This window comes from Lissotriton vulgaris, chromosome 6 (assembly GCF_964263255.1).
Source record: "Lissotriton vulgaris chromosome 6, aLisVul1.2, whole genome shotgun sequence".
NCBI classification, from domain to species: Eukaryota; Metazoa; Chordata; class Amphibia; order Caudata; family Salamandridae; genus Lissotriton; species Lissotriton vulgaris.
In genome coordinates this window covers 1,852,706,297-1,852,725,074 of record NC_141694.1, presented here as the reverse complement: position 1 = coordinate 1,852,725,074, position 18,778 = coordinate 1,852,706,297, and the positions used below count along the sequence as shown (strand labels likewise).

The 18,778-nt window shown below is 51.4% G+C and overlaps 1 protein-coding gene across 1 annotated transcript in view; it reads left to right on the top strand.

The window, feature by feature from the left end:
- IFT172 (intraflagellar transport 172) overlaps positions 1-18,778 on the top strand; it is a 1,181,874-nt gene that overhangs the window by 828,935 nt on the left and 334,161 nt on the right. Inside the window, exon 34 of the mRNA XM_086928171.1 lies at positions 17,547-17,656. Within this exon, the coding sequence (XP_086784297.1) occupies positions 17,547-17,656 (110 nt within the window). The remainder of the gene's footprint in view (positions 1-17,546; positions 17,657-18,778) is intronic.

The following is an 18,778-nucleotide window of genomic DNA, read 5'->3' as shown; positions in this document are numbered from 1 at the left end:
AAAGGGAGTCTCAGAGTCTCATGAAGGAGGAAGAGTATAGGGTAGAAGGAAACCGCTGACACCAACTCTATTGGGAAATGATGAATGATCTCTATGTATTTATTCTGACCCTGTAAAGATGCTTGAGGCACAACATCAGGACACATACAATAGCAGTGACAGGGCACATTTGTTTCCATCGCCCACTTCAGACATTGCAGATTATTTAGCACTGCAAAATGCCAGCAGGCTGGGCACCGCTCCAGACATCGACATAGACCCTCAACCAACCCCGGCGGAAATAGCAACTTTCCACTCAGTTCTTAACAAAACGGGTGAACTGCTAGAACTGCCTCTTGCATCAGCGAACTCAAATTGAACATTTTGACGTAGATCATCCCACTGCTTCGTCAGCAGAACAATTCCTACCTTTCAATCACTCTCTGATGGAGCCTATCAAGGACACATGGGGCATACCCACATCTCACCTGTGAATGGCTTTGCAGCAAAACGATACAGAGCACCAGGAAATGCTCCTTTCTTGTCTGATCATCCATCCCTGGAGAGCATTGTATTACAAGACTCTTCGTTTGATAAACAGATTTTGGGATCTTTTCCAACCCAACCATCTTTTCCAGCCCCTATTTGCGCTCTGTCATGCCTGGCAACGCTGGTATGGTATGCATTGTCAAGGGGTACATGTCAGCCCTGTTGACATCCTATACACCCAGGCTAGATATTCCTCTTTAAGTCACCAATTATATTTAGATTTCTGAAGGAAATGGTCAAATCTGTTTCCACCCATTCCCTTTGTCATGCTCAAATGGGTTCTGAATTTCGGTGATATAAGTTTGAAAGTAAGCTAACACATCTATGAGCTGTAAAAATACACAAACCTACTCAAGTTGAGTTTGTTTATTATTTTTTGTAATTATCCCATTAGTGGTGTAAGACAAACAAAAGCTGGAACTTGGAACGGTTGATTCACCTACCAATCATACAGATACAGAGTCTCTCGACCAGCAATATATATGGGTTCTTTGCAGAAGAATGACGCAGCAATCAAGCAAGCCTGACTCCTTGCATTTCCAGTTCAGTAAAGGCAAGCCAAGCGCCTAGAAGCTTGAATGTTAAACACGTCTGACAAGTGGTTAATACCTTTGTGTGATATAAACATATATTCTGACCCAACTTGGTGCACACACGAAGTTAAAGAGTTTTCAGAGTCCCCTATTGTGGCATCCTGGTTGTATTTCAAAGGTTTACGGATTTGAGGAAAGGATTCAGAGGTGGGGGATAAAGTAGCCAACCTAAAATGTGCTAAGCAAAGTAACTTACTGCCACTATTGGAAGTCAAGTCAAGTCAAGTCAAAGAATTTATATAGTGCACTACATACCCAGAGGGTTTCAAGGCACTTAGGGAAGGGAGGAGGATTACTTGTCAAATATCCACGTTTTAAGTTGCTTTCTGAATGCTAGGTGGTTCTGGGTAAGGCGAAGGTAAGTGGGGAGTGAGTTCCATGTTTTAGCCGCAAGGTATGAGAAGGATCTTCCTCCCATAGTGGTCTTGTTGATGCGGGGTACAGTGGCGAGGGCTTGGCTGGAAGAGCGTAGTTGGCGGGAGGGGGTGTAGAAGGACAGTCGAGAGTTGAAGCATTCTGGTCCAATGTCGTAGAGTGATTTGTGTGCGTGGGTCAGCAGTCGGAAAGTGATCCTCTTATCGACGGGCAGCCAGTGGAGGTCTTTCAGGTGGCCAGAGATGTGTTCGTTACGCGGAATGTCTAGTATGATCCTGGCTGAGGCGTTTTGGATTCGTTGGAGTTTCTTCTGGATTTTAGCGGTAGTACCTGCGTAGAGGGTGTTTCCGTAGTCCAGTCGGCTCGTGACCAGAGCATGGGTGACTGTTTTTCTGGTTTCGGTGGGGATCCAGCGAAATGTTTTTTTGAGCATGCGAAGAATGTTGAAGCAGGATGAGGATACGGCACTGACTTGTCTGTTCATTGAGAGTGAAGAATCCAGGATAACGCCTAGGTTCCGTGCGTGGTCTGTCGGGATGGGAGCTTTGCCAAGGGCTACTGGCCACCAAGAGTCGTCCCATGCAGAGGGGGATGTACCTAAGATGAGGACTTCTGTTTTATCTGAGTTCAGCTTCAGACGGCTGTGTTTCATCCATTCGGCAACTTCTTTCATTCCTTCGTGTAGGTTGGTTTTGGCGGTGCTGGGGTCATTGGTGAGAGAAAGGATCAGTTGAGTGTCATCTGCGTAGGAGATTATGTTGAGATTGTGTTGGCGAGCGATGGCCGCAAGGGGGCTCATGTATACGTTGAAGAGGGTGGGACTGAGTGAGGATCCTTGTGGTACACCACAGATGACTTCAGTAGCCTCGGACTTGAATGGTGGAAGGCGGACTCTCTGGGTTCTTCCGGTGAGGAACGAGGTGATCCATTCCAATGCTTTTCCTTGTATTCCGATGTTTCTAAGGCGTTGTAAAAGGGTGCTGTGGCAGACTGTGTTGAAGGCTGCAGAGAGGTCGAGGAGGATGAGGGCGACTGTGTCTCCATTGTCCAGTAGAGTTCGAATGTCGTCTGTTGCTGCGATGAGGGCGGTCTCCGTGCTGTGTTTTGCTCGGAAGCCAGATTGTGAGGAGTCGAGGGATTTGTTGGCTTCGAGGAAAGCGGCGAGTTGGTTGTTGACAGCTTTCTCGATGACTTTGGCCGGGAAAGGAAGGAGCGATATGGGGCGGTAATTTTGAGTTCGTTGGGGTCCGCTGTGGGTTTTTTCAGAAGGGCGGTGAGTTCAGCGTGTTTCCAGCTCTCCGGGAAGGTGGCGGAGTTGAAGGAGCAGTTGATGACGTCTCGGAGGTGCGGTGCTATGAAGGAGTCAGCTTTGTTGAAGATGTGGTGAGGACATGGGTCTGTGAGGGATCCTGAGTGGATGGAGTTCATCAGGCGGATGGTGTCCTCAGTGGAGATTGGATTCCATTCGTTGAGGGTGTTCAAGGGGGGAGAATGTCCAGCATATGGTTGGGTGGGTTGGTCTCCGGGTTGGTTGTCGAAGCTGTTGTGGATGTCTGCGATTTTGTTGTGGAAGAATAAAGCCAGGGAGTCGCAGAGGGCTTGAGAGGGGGTGATGTCATTGGAGTTGGCCGAGGGGTTGGTGAATTCCTTGACGATATTGAAAAGTTCCTTGCTGTTGTGGGCGTTGTTGTCTAGTCGATCCTTGAATGCTGTTTTCTTGGCTTTTCGGATTAGTTGGTGGTGTGTGCGGGTGGCGTTTTTGAAGGCGTCTTTGGTGCTAGTGGTTGGGTCTTTTTTCCAGGCCTTCTCAAGGGAGCGGCAGAGTTTCTTGGACTTCTTAAGATCATTGTTGAACCATGAGGCCTTCTTGCTGCCAGGTTTGCTTTGACGTTTTTTCAGTGGTGCTAGGATGTCGGTGGTGTTGGATAACCATAGGGTGAAGTTGGCGGCGGCTTGGTCTGGGTTAGAAGAGTGGGCTGGGGTGTTTAGAAGGAGCGATGAGGAGATCTGGTCGATGGTGATTTTGTTACAGTTTCTTTGCAGAGTTGGTTGGAGGTGGTTGGTGGGTTTCGGCTTGTTGTAGGTGAAGTGAACGCAGCTGTGGTCAGTCCAGAGGAGATCCGTAGTGTGGCTGAATGAGACATGGTTGCTGGAGGTGAAGATGGGGTCGAGAGTGTGACCTGCGATGTGGGTGGGGGAGGTGACCAGTTGTTTAAGTCCGAGGTTGGCGAGGTTGTCCAAGAGGGTGGTGGTGTTGCGGTCGTTGTTCTTTTCAATGTGAAAGTTGAGGTCTCCCAGAAGGATGTAATCTTTGGAGGGGAGCGCGTGTGGAGTGATGAAGTCCGTGATGTCTTCACTGAAATTTGCGTGGGGTCCTGGTGGCCTGTAGAGGAGGGTGCCTCTGAGTGTGGTCTTGGGGTCGATGTGGATCTGGAAGTGAAGGTGTTCGGAGTTGGCGTCAGAGCTGGTTGAGATGCGGATTGATTTTTTATGGACGATAGCGATTCCTCCTCCTGTGTGGCCGGTACGGTCCTTGCGTGTGATCTTATAATCTTCAGGGATGGCAATGGTGATGTCTGGGGCGGAAGAAGCGTTCATCCATGTTTCTGTTAGGAAGGCGACGTCTGGAGAGATGGTGTCTAGTAGATTCCATAGGTCGATGGCGTGTCTGTGGACCGATCGGGTGTTGAGAAGGATGCATTGAAGGTGGTTGGGGTCGAGAGTCTGTGGTGTGATCGTAGCGGAGATGTTGTCGGTGCCGCTGAATTTGCAGGAGTAGCAGGAGAAAGGTCCATGGGTGTGTCCAGGAGCGGCTTGGACGCAGTTGGGGGCGCGACCGGGGTTAAGGGCTAGGAGGGCGGCGGCATCGTAGGCAATGCGGGAGGGCTGGGAAGCGCGAGGGGCAGGGGGTATGGTGCTGGGCGCGGTCCAGGCGCGGACGGGCGTAGACGGGCTTACCTTTGGCGCGGATTGGGCGCGGTCGCTGCGCGTAAACGCTGCGCGCGAAAACATCTGTCATATATGGATAGTGAAGGGGGAGGGGCGAGGGCGTCTCAGCTGGGAGGCGGGGCGGGTCACGGAGGAGGACAACAACAACCAAAATGGCAGCGGAGGGGTCAGCGGAGCGGAGCGCTTGGGGCGAAATGCGCTAATACAATTAAAATGCTTAAACAAAGACAATTGCGCTTTAAAAATGTAATTTAAGCAAAGCGGCAAGCAGGGCAGACTGCAGGCAGTTAATCAGGATAAAAGCGGAACAACGATACCACAGTACGCCAGGGAGGCAGGGGAGTGACCACTCAGCTGGAGAGCGAAGCGAGTCACAGCGCGTTCAGGACACGGAGCGCTGTATCTAGGCAGTGGGAGGGCGTCTCAGCTGGGAGGCGGGGCGGGTCACGGAGGAGGACAACAACAACCAAAATGGCAGCGGAGGGGTCAGCGGAGCGGAGCGCTTGGGGCGAAATGCGCTAATACAATTAAAATGCTTAAACAAAGACAATTGCGCTTTAAAAATGTAATTTAAGCAAAGCGGCAAGCAGGGCAGACTGCAGGCAGTTAATCAGGATAAAAGCGGAACAACGATACCACAGTACGCCAGGGAGGCAGGGGAGCGACCACTCAGCTGGAGAGCGAAGCGAGTCACAGCGCGTTCAGGACACGGAGCGCTGTATCTAGGCAGTGGGAGGGCGTCTCAGCTGGGAGGCGGGGCGGGTCACGGAGGAGGACAACAACAACCAAAATGGCAGCGGAGGGGTCAGCGGAGCGGAGCGCTTGGGGCGAAATGCGCTAATACAATTAAAATGCTTAAACAAAGACAATTGCGCTTTAAAAATGTAATTTAAGCAAAGCGGCAAGCAGGGCAGACTGCAGGCAGTTGATCAGGATAAAAGCGGAACAACGATACCACAGTACGCCAGGGAGGCAGGGGAGCGACCACTCAGCTGGAGAGCGAAGCGAGTCACAGCGCGTTCAGGACACGGAGCGCTGTATCTAGGCAGTGGGAGGGCGCCACAGCTGGGAGGCGGGGCGGGTCACGGAGGAGGACAACAACAACCAAAATGGCAGCGGAGGGGTCAGCGGAGCGGAGCGCTTGGGGCGAAATGCGCTAATACAATTAAAATGCTTAAACAAAGACAATTGCGCTTTAAAAATGTAATTTAAGCAAAGCGGCAAGCAGGGCAGACTGCAGGCAGTTAATCAGGATAAAAGCGGAACAACGATACCACAGTACGCCAGGGAGGCAGGGGAGCGACCACTCAGCAGTCCTTGCATAATCGAGCTCTCGGTGGCTTGTGTCATGACAGAAAAAAGCAACAAGCTCTTGTTGTGCTTCCCGTAGCAGAATTCATACCTGACGTAGCACTGATTATTCTGATGGCTAATTCTGCCTGTGGATTCCTCACCTTTTGAATACCCCCTGTGCCAGCATTCCACGGGAAATTCTTTCCTAGCTCTCCCCAAGCCAATGAGTATGTCACAATGGACCGGCTCTGCACGCGACACTGCGTAACTTCACTGGAGCCATAAAAGGACCTCGTCGGCGTGCTGACGTCAGTTCCCTTTTTACCCGCACCGTCGACGCTAACGGTTTTTCTAGGGCGCTCCATTTTCATAGAGAGAAAAAACGTTGTACCTTTGTATCTGTTTCTCTCAGAAATGGCTACTTCAAAGAAGACAGGTTTCAAACCTTGTAGAGAATGTGGCGATCACAAGTCTATTACGGACTCGCACGACGACTGCCTTTGGTGCCTTCCTTGGGACCACAATGTCGAGGAGTGCCGAAGTTGTAGGAAGATGAACCCGAAGGCGATCAAGGAACATGAGGCCAAGTTGTTCACGGCCAAAGCTAAAAAGGAGAAGAGAGGTAGGAAGAGGGCGAAGTCTTCATCTTCACACACTTCGAGGTCGAAGAAGCATTAGAAGTCCAGGAAGAGACATACCTCGCGTCATCGTTCTTCGAAGTCAAAAGTTCCGAGGTCGAAGACGAGGTCGAGGTCGCCGATGCCAGCTGAATGACCTTAAAGGAAGGATTTCATCTCTCCTTCTCCTGAAGCGACGCCAGTACCATCTCCTAAACCAGCGGCGCCAGCTTACGATGCTTCATCTCATCATGAAGATTCTCCGACTCCAGTGACTTCACCGGCTCTTGGTGAGTCCCCTCCAGTCCGTGAATCTCACCTGTGTGGGCACCGACCCCGGTTCCGCAGGCTTCTGTTCCGCCTCAGGTGTCTCCCCTCCAGGAAGGTACGGATCTTTATCCTTCTTTTCCTGCTCCTGGGACTGATTCATCTCATTTTCTAAATGCTATGTTTGGCATGTTTGACAGATCCTCGACTCCATCCGGTGTGCCTTCCGGCCCGTGGGACCCTTGGCTTTTAACCTGGGTGTTTCTTAATACCATCCCCAGGCTCCTTTCATGCCATTTATGCTGTCGACTCAGGCTTGGCATTTCCCGTTGCCGAGAACCTCTACTCCGGCTTTCTGGACTCCTTCTGCAACTGAGTCGGCACCGCCTCGAGTTCGATCGATGTCAAGGAACGAAGCAGAGGCTCCTCCATAGACGCCGTTGTTGTCTTCTCCGGTGCCGCGTGTGGCTCCATCAACACCGTTGCCTAAATATCTCTCCAGTAGAGAGGCACAGAGATTACTCGAGGAGGAGGAGTATTTACAGGGTCAGGAGGAAGGTGAAATTGTGGACTCTGTAAATGAGTTTGAAGGCCTTCAGGAAGCTAGTGGCCTAGATACTTCCCCTGAGTATAACCTGCCTTCTGCAAGTGACATTGCTCCACACCATGTGGTGATAAGGAAGGCTGCTGATTTATTGGGTCTTAAACTTCCTACTGCAGAGATAAAGTCTAACATTTTAACAGAGGTTTTGAATAATCCTTCTTCAACTTCTAGCCTCTGCTTCTTTTTACAGAAGCATTAACAGAACCAATTCTGGAGGTTTGGCAGAAACCTTTGTCTGCTCCGGCTGTATCTAGAGCTACCTCAAGGAGGTACAGGCCTGCACCTAATGATCTGGTGTTCTTGTCCTTTCACCAGACGCCTGAGAGCCTAGTTGTCCAGGTTTCTTGTTCAAAACAGTCTTCTGGTACATTCCCTACCATTTTGGGTGACAGGGATTCAAAGAAAATGGAGCAAGCTGCGAAAAAGGGGATTTCTTCGGCCAGTATGGCTTTAAAATTCACAAATGAAACTTGTCTTTTAAGAAGATACATCCATGCATTGATGGACTCTGTTGTTCAATTGGCTCCTAAGTTGCCTGAGGAGGATCGTGCCAATTTCTTGGAGGTCCTTTTGGATTCTCAAACCGCAGCACGTCAGGTGATTCAGTCAGGCATGGATACCGCTGACTCTGTGGCACGTGTTATGGGATCTTCTGTGGCAACAAGGAGGCAGGCTTGGCTCAGATCTTCGGGCTTCTCTGCTGACGTCCAGGCGACATTGTTGGATCTTCCTTTTGATGGCTCAAAGCTCTTTGGTTCAATGGCGGACTCTGCCTTGGAGCGTTTTAAAGACAGCAGGGCTACTGCAAGAATCCAGGCTTCGAAGGGCAGTCAAGAGGCTATGGCTACAAAAGGTATCAAGGCTTTGGGAGATCTGCTTCCTTTCGTGGCCGACAACAATCTCAGCAGAGCCAGCAACAAAATCCCTTGTATAAATCATACAGAGGAAAAAATAAGAGGCCACAGGGGAGCGAATCGTCAGCCATCATCTTCCTCCTCCTCTACCTCCCCTCCTGCCACCGTTGGTTCCACAGGAAAGCAGTTCTACATCCCCCATCTTAGAACATGTTGGTCCGGTTGGAGGTAGGTGTCCCACTTTCTACAAGATTGGAGACTGATCACGTCCGATCGTTGGGTCTTGAATCTTGTAGAGAATGGGTACGCCCTTCCCTTTTTGAGTTCCCACCTCCTTACCCTCCTTGCCAGGGTGGGTGTTCAGAGGACCACTTACTGATTTTACAGCAGGAGGTTCTTACTTTTTTCAAAAAACTTTTTATTAGTCTGCATAAATATAAATGCAAAGCCCCGGTCACCGGGTTCTGTTTCATACATCAGTGAAACAGGCACAGCAGTGTCAGACATTTTCATATGATACAAACACCCCCCACCCCCAACACCCCCCCACCCCCGGGTTGCGCTGCTACCATGTACCAGTTTACTGAGACCAATAAGAGAAACAATGATCATATGCCAAAACCGTCAGAGCACTACCAACGTGCTCCAGCACTCCCTAGTGATTAAAATGTCAGAGTGGAGTCGTTTTCCGGGGGTGTGTCAAGATCCAGCCCCCTGTAGTCCGCCCACCTTTTCCAAATCCGGAAGTGCTTACGGGGGCACCCCCTGGCTAGGAAGACAGGCTGCTCCAACCCCATACAGAAGTCCATACCATTCCTCCAGGCGGCCAGAGGCGCCTTCCAAGGTCTAGCTATGTCCTGTTTGGCCAAGGTCAAACCCAGCAACAATAGGTGACGTTTATATCGATTGCCTCCAACCCCCACCATAACATGCAACAAAGCCAATTTTGGTTCCCTGGAAAGTTCCCATGCCAATACTTCTGATAAACATCGAAAGACCCCGGTCCAGAACCTATGCAGCGCCGGGCAATCCCATGTTGTGTGCAGGAGTGTGTCTACCTCAGAGCCACATCGCAGGCACTCGGGGGACCCTATCATACCCGCCTTCCACAGGCGCTCACTGGTGAAGTATGTGCGGTGAAGGTATTTGAATTGTATAAGTCTCAGACGTGTGGAAATAGCCGCCCCCCTGGGGCTTGCCAGGGCCTCCTCCAGTCTTCCTCCTCTAATTCCCCAACAGCCCCCACCCACGCCTCCCGCAACCTCTGTAGGTCCAAGGAACAGCGCCGCACCAGGGACTGGTATATACGGGACAGCTTTTTGTCCGGCAGTTCCCCCATAAACATCTGGGCTTCAAGTGGGCTAAAGTCTGGAAGGGTGTCCATGTCCGTCAGGTATGGTGTCAGTGCAGGGGAACATCCTTTTCAACGCAACTTTTACGACGCATGCCTTTACATCGCAAGTTTTACAACACATGTCATTACAACGCATTGTGCTGGGGGGCGCTCTAGGATAGGGAATAGATTTAATTTACTATCCAACACCTTCCCTACTATCCACGGGGACTGGAGTTGGAATAGTAAATTAAACTATTCACTATCCAGCACCCCTCAACACTATGCATTGTAACAGCATGCGTTGTAAAACTTGCGATGTAAGGCATGCGTAGTAAAATCATGCCTTGTAATGTCATACAACCGTCAGTGCATGTCGGAGTTGGAGAAAGCGAAAGAATTGAGTGCGAGGCATCCCAAAGTCATTCTGCAGATCTTGGAACGACTTCAAGATATCGCCTGACATCACATCCCCCAAGGTGGAGATTCCTATGGCATCCCACCCACCAAAACCTTTGAGGGTCAGCAATTGGGGCAAGCGACTATTGTGCCAAAGGGGGATCTGCCGAGTAAGGACGTTCCACCATCCCATCTGGCGCAGCGCCTGCCGCCAGACGGAGATCACTTGCGTAGCGGATGGAAGATTCCGCCTAAGCGGTGCCGAGTACAGAAGGATATGGATGGACGACGAATCCATCAGGTGGCTCTCAACAGTATATGCTGGATCCCCCCTGTCCCCGTACCATCAGTCATTGAGGACCAGAAGATGCGCGGCTTGATAGTACGAGAGTATATCAGATGTGGCAAGGCCCCCCACGTTTGTGGACCGAAAGCATGTCTCTAGCGCAACCCTGACTGACCCACCCTCCCACAGGAATCCGCCCAGTGCCGAATTAACCTGTTGAAACCAGCGAGACGGAATGGGGTAGGGATGATTCTTTAAATTGATACACAAGTCGTGGAAGCGCCGCCATTTTGCAGATGGCCGACCTCCCATGCCTTCATATCCTCCCGCGTGCGATCCCACAGCGGGGCAAGGTGACGAGCGCGGGCGATACCTGCATCCTCGGACAGAAAGACTCCCAAGTACTACATTCTTCCTGGGGCCAACTGTAAGCCCGCTGCCCAGTCACCCGCCGGCCGGCCGCCAGCCAGGACCCACAAGGTTGATTTTCCGGGGTTCACATAGAGGCCCGAGGACTCCCCGAAGATCTGCAAGATGTGCAGCAGCCGTGGCCCTGATCGATCAAGGTCTGTTAGGAAGAACAATACGTTGTCAGCATATAATGCTATCTTGTCCGTAAGGCCTGGGGACCAGCGAAAGCCCTTGAGCTGGGCGTCGATGCGCACCCACGCGGCTAAAGGCTCCATGGCCAGCGCGAACAGGTATGGGGAGAGGGGACACCCCTGTCGCGTACCCCTCTGAACCGGAAATGGCCGGGACACAGCCCCCCCAACTCGCACGGAGGCCGTTAGACCGGTGTACAACAGCTGCACGTAGGCCAGAAAACGAGGACCTATATTAAGGCGACGCAGCAGGGCAAACAGGTAGGTCCAACTTAGGGAATCAAAAGCACGGTCCATGTCTGCCAGGAACAAGGCAGCCCGCTCATCCAGATGTCTCCAGGCCGAGACCGCCACCTGGGCGCACCTAATATTATGTCGGGTGGCCCTCCGGGGCATTAAGCCCGCCTGGTCAGGGTGGATCAGGTCCGTAATATGGGACTTAAGCCTATTGGCTAGGGCCTTGGCCATGACCTTGGCCTCAGTATTGATCAGCGATATCGGGCTGTAGGACGTGTGGTTCTCCAGAGGCCGTCCCGGCTTCAGGAAGACCACCACCTCGGAGTGTCTCCAGTCCAGCAGGAGCACCCCACTATCTCGCGCCTCCTCGATCACCGGGCGCAGGCGTGGGCCCGGTGCCCCCATTGGTACACCCGACTACGAGTGGCAAGCCAGGCCTGCCTCGCCTCCTCGAGTAGGACCGCCGTGTATTTCTGCTGGGCTAGGACTAGCCGCCGCCCTACCAATCTACCACTCTCCTCCCTACATCTGCGCTCCAGTGTTTCCAGCTCCGCCTCATGCCTTACCAGATCCCGCCGCCTCTCCGCCCGTGCCGCCACACACCAGGATATGTCTACCCCGTGTAGGGTAGGTTTGAGGGCCTCCCAGAGGGTCATCTGGGAATCCACTGAGTTATGATTGGTGGTCAGATAGTTGTCAATTTCCCGAGACATATGGTCTCTATAGGGGGCCTGTAATAGCTGCCATCCAGACATGCGCCAACGAAACGGAAGCCCAGACGGGCCTACTCTAAAGGTGAGGGCCACCGGTGAGTGATCCGACATGGCCCATGGCAGGATATCAGAGGCCACTATCCTTTGCGCCAGACCCCTAGGGACGAACAAATAATCCAATCTGGAGAATGAACCATGTACTGAGGAGAAATATGTGTATTCTCGGCTCGCGCCGTCCCTAAACCTCCAGACATCAGTCCAGTCCAAACCTGTGGCGAGGGCCCGGAGTTTGGTGGGGGGTCTCTCCACATCCACATCTACCTCCGCGTCAGACGTCCCCCTCCGCCATCGATCCAGGCGCAAGTCTATTACAACGTTCCAGTCGCCCCCAACCACGGCCAGGGTGTCGGGCATACTACTCCAAAGGGACATAACCTTCTCCACCAGAGGCCACTGTAGAGGCGGCGGGGCGTAGACGCTGCCAAAGGTCACCCTATCTCCCCCGACCCTACCCTGGACGAAGATGTACCTACCCTGTGGGTCAGACCAACTCTGCTCATGTGTAAAGGAGATCCTGCGATGTATGAGGACTGCAACCCCCCCGGGAGCCCCTTGTAAAGCCTGCATGGAAAACGTGTGAGAACCCAAAGCGTTGGAGGCAAAGCGCTTTCGTCTCCAGTAAGTGGGTCTCCTGAAGCATTAAGACATCAGCTCTCTTGACATAGTGGAGCACCGCCCCCCGCTTCACTTTATCCGAAAACCCCCGCACATTCCAACTCACAATGCGCACGGTTCCTGGAGCTACCCGCCCCTCACTGTGAACAGGTGACATTCGACAATAGCACTATATGAGCCACTAAGGCCCCAACGGTTTAGCATGCACACAACCCAAGATATAGACAGCAGCAGATTAAGCGCAACCCAAACCCCCCCCCCCCATCCCAACTCAACCACCAACTCCCACCCCACCACCCCCCACCCCGCACCTCCCAACTTGGAAGCACCCGCCGCGGTCGGATGGCGGCCTGGTCCCCAATGGGGAACCAAGAACCACCCCCTCCAATGAATCCCCAGAACACACCCCATAACTAGGACGTAACCCGTCTGCCCTTCATACAACTCCCCCCCCCCCCCCGCATAATGCCTTCCCCAGCAATCAAGTTCATCATAAGTCAACAGTCTCAATAAAGCTTGTCCCAGGACTTTGGCCCCAAGTGTCTCCATCTTATCCCGCATCTCAGCCGGTCAAGTGTACCTTACATCAGTCATGCAACAGGTCCGGAATCAAGGGTCCGTCTGAGGTAGGTCAGGAGCGTCCTCCTTGTTATTCGCTTCCGCAACCCCAGATTTGGAGCGCTTCCGCGACCTGGACCTCCAATTGCTCCGGCTGCGGGATCGACAGGGGTCCGCCCCTGTGGGCCACTCGACGAAGAGTCCGAGTACCGGCCCGGCGGCGTATGTACCCTATTTTTCACTGTTTCATCAGTCCAGTGGAACACCTTCTCCGGGGTGTCAAAGAACAGAGTACGGGACTGATAAACTACTTGCAGGCGGGGTGGGTACAGTACAGCCTTCGCCGCCGTGAATGACTGCCTCTGCTGCTGGACAGGCCTAGTATAGTCTGGAAAGATAAGGATTTTATGGTTGGCATACATGAGTGGTTCATTCTCCCGTGCCTGACGTAGGATAGTGTTCCTATCATGGTAGTTCAATAATTTGGCGATCACCACCCGAGGACGGGACCCCACCGGCGGCTTCTGTGTAAGGGCCCTGTGCGCCCGCTTCACCACGAAACATCTGGAAAGGGAGTCGGGCGGGAGCCAGCCCATTAGCCACTGAGTCAGAAACTTCTCCATGCCGCCCTTCTCGCAGCCCTCCGGGAACCCCACGAACCTCAGGTTGTTCCGCCGGGCCCGTCCTTCCGCGTCCTCCACCCTAAACGCCAAGCCCCTCTAGAGTCCCTCCATGCTGGCCACCTTTTTCTTTAGGATCGCCACGTCATCTTCCACTCCAGTTATCCTCGTTTTGGCCTCCGTGATGCGGGCCACAGCGTTCCGTAGATCTTGGCGCAGCAGCGTGACATCTGCCCCCACAGCCCGGATTTTCGCATCCAGCATATCTCGCGACTGGGTGATCGCTGCCATAAGCAACGCATAGTCCGGCCCAGATGCTTGCTGGCTTGCGGCGGCCCCGGCGCTGCCATGAGGTCCCGTGAATTTATCTATCGGACCCTGCTTCGAGGCTCCACCACCACTTCCGCCTCTTGTCATGGCGGACCACGTCGGGAATATCTACCCAAGGTCTGCTAGGGTCAGGCACCTAGGTCACCGGGAATCTTCATCGACGTCCACTCCCCTTCCAGCACTCCGCAGTTCCCGGGGTGGCCCCGCTCAATCCCTCTTACCGGATCTCAACCCCGCCTTGACCACCGTGAACTTAATGGCAGTTGTGTCGTCTTCACTTGGGCAGAGGCACCAGAAGGTGCAATCTTGGAGGCCGGTTGCCCCACGATGTCACCACTCCCGAGTCCGCGCCAATGGCTCCTCACTCACCCTCCCAAAGCGCTCCACGAGCGTGCGAGCCTCTGTCTAGTCCACAGGCCACTCCGGTCTTGCCGCAGTGTAGCAGGTGTAGATATGTCCTGGGGTCACCGTCAGGCACCTCCAATCCTGCCCTGTCAACCTTGGGCTACAGGCCACTCCTCCACCACGGCACGCCCGTGGGATCAGCACCCCAATGCCACCGCAAGGACCCTTAGGTGAAGCCCAACAGAAAGGGGTCCGCAGCTGCGGGTGCACAAACCATGCACGCCCAGGCCGCAGTGCCGGCGCCGCCCGGCTCTATCTCCCTGCCGAGGGTCAGCGACCAGGCCCCACGCCTCCGGGGCCTCCCGGCGGGCTTATCCCACAGTGAAGTGTCCCTGGCGTCCAGTGCCCGCCACAGCAGTCTTGGGGCCTCCGCTGAGGATCAGGAGCAGGGCCGGACCTCGCCGGGTCCCCCGGGTCCCGTCTCCGATGATGCGGCCAACGACAGTGTCCCGGACCCAGGGAGCACCAAAATCGAGGCCCCGGCTGCGCTGCGCCAAACCAGGCTGCCAAACACTTGCTTCGCCCCCCCGGCATCCAGGGCCCCCGGGCTGCTGAAAATGCCCTCCGAGGGTGCCCGGCAGGTTCCCCAAGCTCGACTGCACTTTTGGCAGCGGTAGGAGGCGGGGTACAGGATATTTCGGCGGATGATGATCGGGCCAAGATGGAGCTCCTCAGGCAGCGTCCGCCATGCAAGCCCGCGAAGTCACGCCCCCAGGAGGTTCTTACTTTGCTTCAAAAAGGTGCGATGGAGGTGGTTCCGGAGCAGGAAAGGGGTCAGGGTTGCTACTCCTGGTATTTCCTGATACCCAAAAAGGATGGTCGTTTGAGACCAATCTTGGACCTCAGGATTTTGAAATTTTAACTCAGGCAGGAGAAGTTCAAAATGTTGACCTTAGCTCAGGTTCTTCTTGGTTTGTATCTTTGCAAATCATCTAGCCTGGGTGCTAAATGTTTGTGCGGACAGTCTCAGTCGGCATTACTCGGCCGATCACAAGTGGCGGCTTCATCCGGAGGTGGTCCATCGCATCTTTCAGATGTGGGGGATTTCCTCGGTTGGACCTGTTTGCCAATCAGGTGAATGCGCACTGTCCGTTGTTATGCAGTCTCCAGCGTCCAATGCAGGGTGCGTTGGGGGTCGCTTTTCAGGTAGATTGGAGTTCTCAACTCCTTTAAGCGTTTCTTCCCATACCCTTGATTCCTCAGGTTCTGAGGAAGATTCACCAAGACCGGGCCCAAGTTATATTGATCGCTAAGAAGGGTGTGGTACACAGACCTACTTCACCTCTCATCGCACCCTCCGCTCTGTCTCCTTCTCAGGGGAGACCTCCTCTCGCAGTCTCAGGGGCAGGTTCTACACCCCCACCTGAAGGGTCTTCACCTTCATGCCTGGAGATTGAACGGGGCAACTTGAGTTCCTTCTCTCTCCCACCAAATATAGTGGACGTTATTTTATCGTCCAGGCCACACTCCACTAAGTCTGTTTACTCTTCCCGTTGCTCCAGATTTGTACAGTGGTGTGGAGAGAGAGACATCAATCCTCTTAAGGCCCGTTTGTCCAACATTTTGGAGTTCTCACTTTCTTTGGCACAGCAAGAATGTGCTGTAGCTACTGTCAAAGGCTATATATCGGCTTTGTCAGTCTTTATATGTTTGTCGGATCAGCCATCCTTATTTAAGTCCCCCATTGTCATGAGGTTCATTAAGGGCCTTACAAATATGTTGCCTCCCACTCCTTTTATTATGCCACAGTGGGATTTGAATTTAGTCCTTACGTTTTTAATGGGTTCTCCATTTGAGCCTCTTCATTCCTGCCCGTTGAGGCTTCTTACTTTTAAGACGGTTTTCTTAATAGCCATTACCTTGGCTAGGAGGGTAAGTGAGCTTCAGTCTCTTAGCTTCAAGCCTCCTTTCCTAACCATTCATGCGGATAGGTTGGTTTTAAGGACCAGGGATGCTTTCCTTCCCAAGGTGGTTACCCCTTTTCATATGGAACAATCTATTACTTTGCCCATTTTCTATCCTCCCCTCATCCTTCCAAGGAGGAAGAGAGGCTACATCGATTGGACCCTATCTGTTTGGAACGGACTAGTGATATGAGACTGGACGATCAGCTCTTCGTGGGCTACGTTGGGAAAATGAAAGGCAAGACAGTGCACAAGAGGACGCTCTCCAGGTGGATTATCTTATACATTAAGATTTGCTACGCCCTGGCCAAGAAAGACCCTCCAGAAGGTATCGGAGTTCATTCAACTAGAGCTAAGTCTACTTCTTGTTCTTTGGCTAGAGGTGTTCCTGTACTGGATATATGTAAAGGTGTAACTTGGGCCTCCCTACCTCCACACCTTTGCAAAGCATTATTGCTTAGACTCTGAGGTTAGGAGGGATGGCCATTTTGCTCGCTTTGTTTTACAGGATTTTTTGGTTTAGTCTTGTGGACACCCTCCTCTGGGAGAGGTACGGCTTTGGGAATCTATTCAAAAGGTGAGGAATCAAGAGGCAGAAGTATCAATCAGAAGAACAAGTTACTTACCTTCGGTAATGCTTTTTCTGGTGGATACAATATCTGCCTGTGGATTCCTCACGATCCCACCCGCCTCCCCGTTGTCCTCCTGCTTCTACCAAAAACTGTTTTATTTTAATCATATTTATATTTTAATAATGAGAAATGTTTTTTCCTATGCAATTTCTCTTTGCATTTATTGATTATGCATTTGTGATTTTACATATGTGTATATACTTGATATGCTATGCATATATTTGAAAATGTGTTGGTCTGCCCGGTTGCCTCGGTAGCACGGAAAGAATGGGTGGAGCTGACGTCACCACGTTGACAAGGTCCTTTTATGGCTCCAGTGATGTCACACGGTGTCACGTGCGCAGCCAGTCCATTGTGACGTCCTCATCATCTTGGGGAGAGCTAGGAAAGAATTTCCTGCGGAATGCTGGCGCAGGGGGTATTCAAAAGGTGAGGAATCCACAGGTAGATATTGTATCCACCAGAAAAAGTATTACCGAAGGTAAGTAACTTGCTCTTTACAGTGAAATGAGGAAGAAGGAAAGTGTTAAAAAATAACGGGGTAAGGGAATTCTTGCCAAATGGCAGAAAATGTGATACTCTTCAGATTAGAAGAAAAGCATGTCAGGGAATTAGTCGTGTTGGGGCATTTGTTACTGTGTTACAAAGTTTTCTCTCTTGAAGCACTGGTTATTTCCATAGTAAAGCACTAGTAAGGGTTACCTCGCTGCATTTGTATATTCTGCTGACTGACCATATTATTAGTCACACTTCTGTTTTTGGGGATGTGCAGGAAGCTGGCATGTGGAGTGATGCAATCCGGATCTGCAAGGAGTACATTCCGGGGAAGTTGGAGCACTTGCAGGATGAATATGAACGAGAGGTGACGAAGAAAGGAGCCAGGTAAGTCTGTGAATAGATGTAATGAGGAAGGCTGATGTTCCTTTTGTTCTGCCTTAGATCTTAGCTTATTGACACATACCTGGCAAACATAGATGCCCAAAAGGCATTACCATCAAACAGATCAGCCCTGCCTATGAGATTGGCCACTCTAAAATGCTACCATGCATACCCAGCTACATGTTCCACATACTTCAGTCTACACACTCGCTGCTTAGCCGCGGATGGACCGAGCCTTCTAATTTACGTGCTTACCTACAACATCATAATGTCCCCCTTCAACCCCAGGTTATAGATTTCAGCAAGATAAAATATACATCACAATGCGCGGGATCTCTTGAATTACTTATGGCTCTGAGCCTCAAAGGGACATGAATTCTGCCACTTCAGGAGAAGGCACTGGGAGGGTGTCTGCATTTATCAATTGTTGAACGGTCAATTGGAGACAGCTTGAGATACCCTCTTAGTACATAAAACCATAAGTGTAAAAAGAATAGGATGTATAACTTATTTTAAATAAGTTGTATAAAAGAAATGTGTTGCAAAAGAGGGATAAAATGCCAAATGAAGTTTATGAGGCAATAAGGACCCCTTTGGGTAAAGAACGGATACACTGTCAACCTGTTTGAGTTTGATTTAAATCTTGAAAAAGCAGGTTACCATGAAACATGTGTTGGCTATAAAAACTCATGTGATGATTATTTTGCCAATTTAACATAACAAAGAAAGATGTAGAGTAAGCAACAACTTGATGAAGTCAAGATATTTATGAAAGAAGAAAGAAATATGAATAATGAAAAGATAATGAAAAGAACACGTGATTAGAGTGGTTATATGGACTTTGAAAAATCAAAGAAACTTTAAGGAGAGACTTGGTGTATACCTCCTTTTAGATTCTTATATATAATAATTAGATCTTTGCAATTCTGGATAGACTGTACAGTACAGATGAGCATAAGACAGGCCTTTTTCTGGAGTGGAATGAGGGTGAAAAATGATGACTGGAATGCGGTTCCGAGCTGTTACAGTAGCTGAGATTAATTCAAGCCTTTAATCCTTCTCCTTGTTTTTTCAGTAACAAAATATGTAAGCGGCATTATAACATTGTAGTTGTATGCGATTTAC